Genomic DNA, 2,693 nt, shown 5'->3' with positions numbered 1-2,693 from the left:
GAAAGAGAAGAGGGGAGGAGGGTGATACACTCCAGACCTTCTATCTTGCCAAGATCTGGCGTGTGGCCGGGTACAGCAAAAGCTGGAAGAGTGCCAGTGACTCGACCCAGCTCCATTGATCAGTGAACTGGAAATTGGGCACTCTGTGTGCCTGTCCTTAGTGGCTCTCTGTGTAATGGGCTGGAAAGCCAGCTTTGAACGATCTTGCTCAGCGGCAGTCACGGCAGCCTGGAGTCCGGCCGGATGACTCAGGGAGTCCCGTATGCTGAAATTTCAGGATAGACCTTTACCTCAGCAGTTGCTTTTTGAGCTACATGGAAAGCCACAGCTAGGTCTAAAGTGACAGACCCTGGTGTTTCTGGAGAGTGAGGAATAATCACTTCCTGCCTTTGTCCTTTAGCGACTAGAGCAACCAGCTTCGTTTACATTCCTTCAGTGGTGTTATTGAAGAGGCTTGGCAGCTTCAAAATGTTTGCAGTGTCCTTTAGTCCCATTAGGATTTTTTTTTTTTTTTTTTTTGCTAGCTTTTAGCTTGCATCTGGGAAGATCCACTGGATGTGCTGGGCTGATTTTTCAAGAATCTGTTTTACCCTTCAGGGAAACCAGGAAAGGAGCAAGCTTCCACTGTCTAGCTCTGGAGAAATTTTACAGCCTCTCAAACTACGGTATTTTTTTGTTTGTTTCTTAGTTCAGCCTGTTACCGGGGTGGTTTTGGGATGAAACTGCTGGTTTAACTCCTGTTTGGAGGGGTGGTAACCATGAATGCGAAGAAGTAATCATTTTAAATTCTATTAAATTTCTGCCTATATTGAGCCAAGGTGTTAGAGGTTATGGTTTGGGAAGGAAACTATTGCTATAGTAGGAAAGACCCTAATCCAAAACTTCTTTTGGGCTCTTGAGAACTTTATTTTTAAAAATTAGAATAATCTACATTGTGGTGTCCACTTGGATTTCTTTCTGTGGGAAGGACTTGCTGTGACACTTGGCAGCCTGTTCTCATCACCTGCCTGCATCCCCACCCTGGAGCAGCCTTCTGAAGAAGGAGTTGATGCGACCTGCGTCTTCTTGAAGAAATGTAATGGATCTGCCTGCCCTGCACAGAATCCAAACTGCTTGTTTTACTGAGGACTGTTCAAAGTGAAATGCATGCAGACATTTTTCAAAAAGGCACCTAATTGAACCAGTAAACTTCTGCAATCAAACTGCTTCGTTTCTATAGGCAAAAATCCCTGCCTGTCGTGGCTCATCAGAAAGGATTTGTATCCGGAAAATTTCTGAACAGAACAGAGAGATGGGGGTCTGGGTGAAGAATGAAGTCGGCTCTCTCTGTCATTCCTTAACTGCTGTGCGATGTCAAATCCTTTGCCGAGAAAACGTCTGAAAGAAAAAGTTACAGATATTAGGCTTGGTTTCAAGAAGTATACTTTTATACTTGTGTGCTTCTGGGTTGAAACAGTTAATCACTTGTTTCCCAAGGTTACAGAGTGGTTCGCATTCCGCTCTTGGTTCTGAACACAGCGCTGTGTTTTCTTCCTGGAGTTGCTCCAATCTGCGGACCTTGTTAATAAGTGATGAACTTCAAAGGCTTTGGAGCTGGGGCTCCATTAAGTTGCTGAGCCCGAGAACCTGAACCTCTGGAGTCAGCAGGATTGCAGTGGAAAGCTCACCAGTCTTCTGAGGAGATTTTTGCAATGTGGCCTTTATCCAGCAGGATTGCAAGTGGAAAGAAACACAGGGAAAACACCTCCGAACCTTTAAAGTGACTGAGCAATGGAGAAATTACTAAAATAGGTGAAAGTTCCAGAAGGAGTGTGTGTTCGCGGCATTATTATTTCTTCCTAGGTGGGATCCCACAGGTTATTGCCACCCACCATAAATGTGAAAAGAGAGGCAAATCTGGGGGCCGAAATGAGCCTCTCTGGAAAGAGCGTTGCTCAGTCATGCGTGTGCAGTTCTCAGCAAAGTAATTATGCTTTTCCATTTGTTGAACCATCCCTTTGGTGCTGCTAGCTCTTTGTCCCCAGCTAATAGTGGAGCATCCTCAGCAAACTAGCACTGGTTACTGTGGTTTCGGTGTCTCCCCACTCCACCCCCACAGCTGAACCCCTTGTAATATTCCTTAATGTTTCACAAGATGTTTTCACTGAATATTTTATTGTCCTCCCACTGTGTGTGTCAGAGTTAGAACTAGCCACATGTGCATGTTATAGTGAGCAGAAGGGATCATGAGAGGGAGGGAGGTTTTATAATTGCTGCTGGTTCAGCCTCGCTAGCTAAGGAGGGTTTGGGGATGCTTCCCAGATCTCTTCAATGCACACTGGCTGGATGAGGCCAGCTGCCTGGGTGTGTATATGTTTTACTTACAAGTGGATATTGAAGGCTCTGTAACCAAGAGGGAAGAATTTTGGGTTTTGATGCTCAAATGAGGGAAATTCCAAGCGCAAATAGCTAGGATTATGATTCAGAATCATGTCGTGCCTTTAAATTTCCCTCCAAGTTTCATAGTGCCCCCCACCCCCAACTCCCCCGCCGGTTATCATGGAACCGTTTACATCTGTTTCTTACAAAAACTGACCTCTGTAGACAGAGACACGGGATTTCATCCTAATGTTTGATTTCTAAGGAGGAAATAGAAGGATTTATTCCCAGTGCCCTTGTGTTGACCTTGCCTGGGGGAGAGAGCTAGAAGAGCT

At 45.2% G+C, this 2,693-nt stretch overlaps 1 protein-coding gene across 10 annotated transcripts in view; it reads left to right on the top strand.

The window, feature by feature from the left end:
• Positions 1 to 2,693, top strand: part of RIN2 (Ras and Rab interactor 2) — a 202,998-nt gene that overhangs the window by 106,866 nt on the left and 93,439 nt on the right. For 4 of the 10 annotated variants that reach the window (XM_015597148.2, XM_025040003.1, XM_015597153.2 and 1 more), the window contains one exon: positions 525 to 665. The exons of 3 other annotated variants lie outside the window; for them this stretch is intronic. In XM_015597148.2, the coding sequence (XP_015452634.1) occupies positions 556 to 665 (110 nt within the window). In that variant the 5' untranslated portion in view covers positions 525 to 555. Of the gene's footprint in view, positions 1 to 524; positions 666 to 1,810; positions 1,964 to 2,693 lie in introns of those variants that run through there. 3 more of the 10 variants (XM_006921552.3, XM_025040006.1, XM_025040007.1) reach the window with 3 other exon arrangements.

This window comes from Pteropus alecto, unplaced genomic scaffold (genome assembly GCF_000325575.1).
Source record: "Pteropus alecto unplaced genomic scaffold, ASM32557v1 scaffold45, whole genome shotgun sequence".
Lineage (NCBI taxonomy): Eukaryota > Metazoa > Chordata > Mammalia > Chiroptera > Pteropodidae > Pteropus > Pteropus alecto.
The sequence above is the reverse complement of the archived record's forward strand: the minus strand, read 5'-3'. Positions and strand labels throughout refer to the sequence as shown.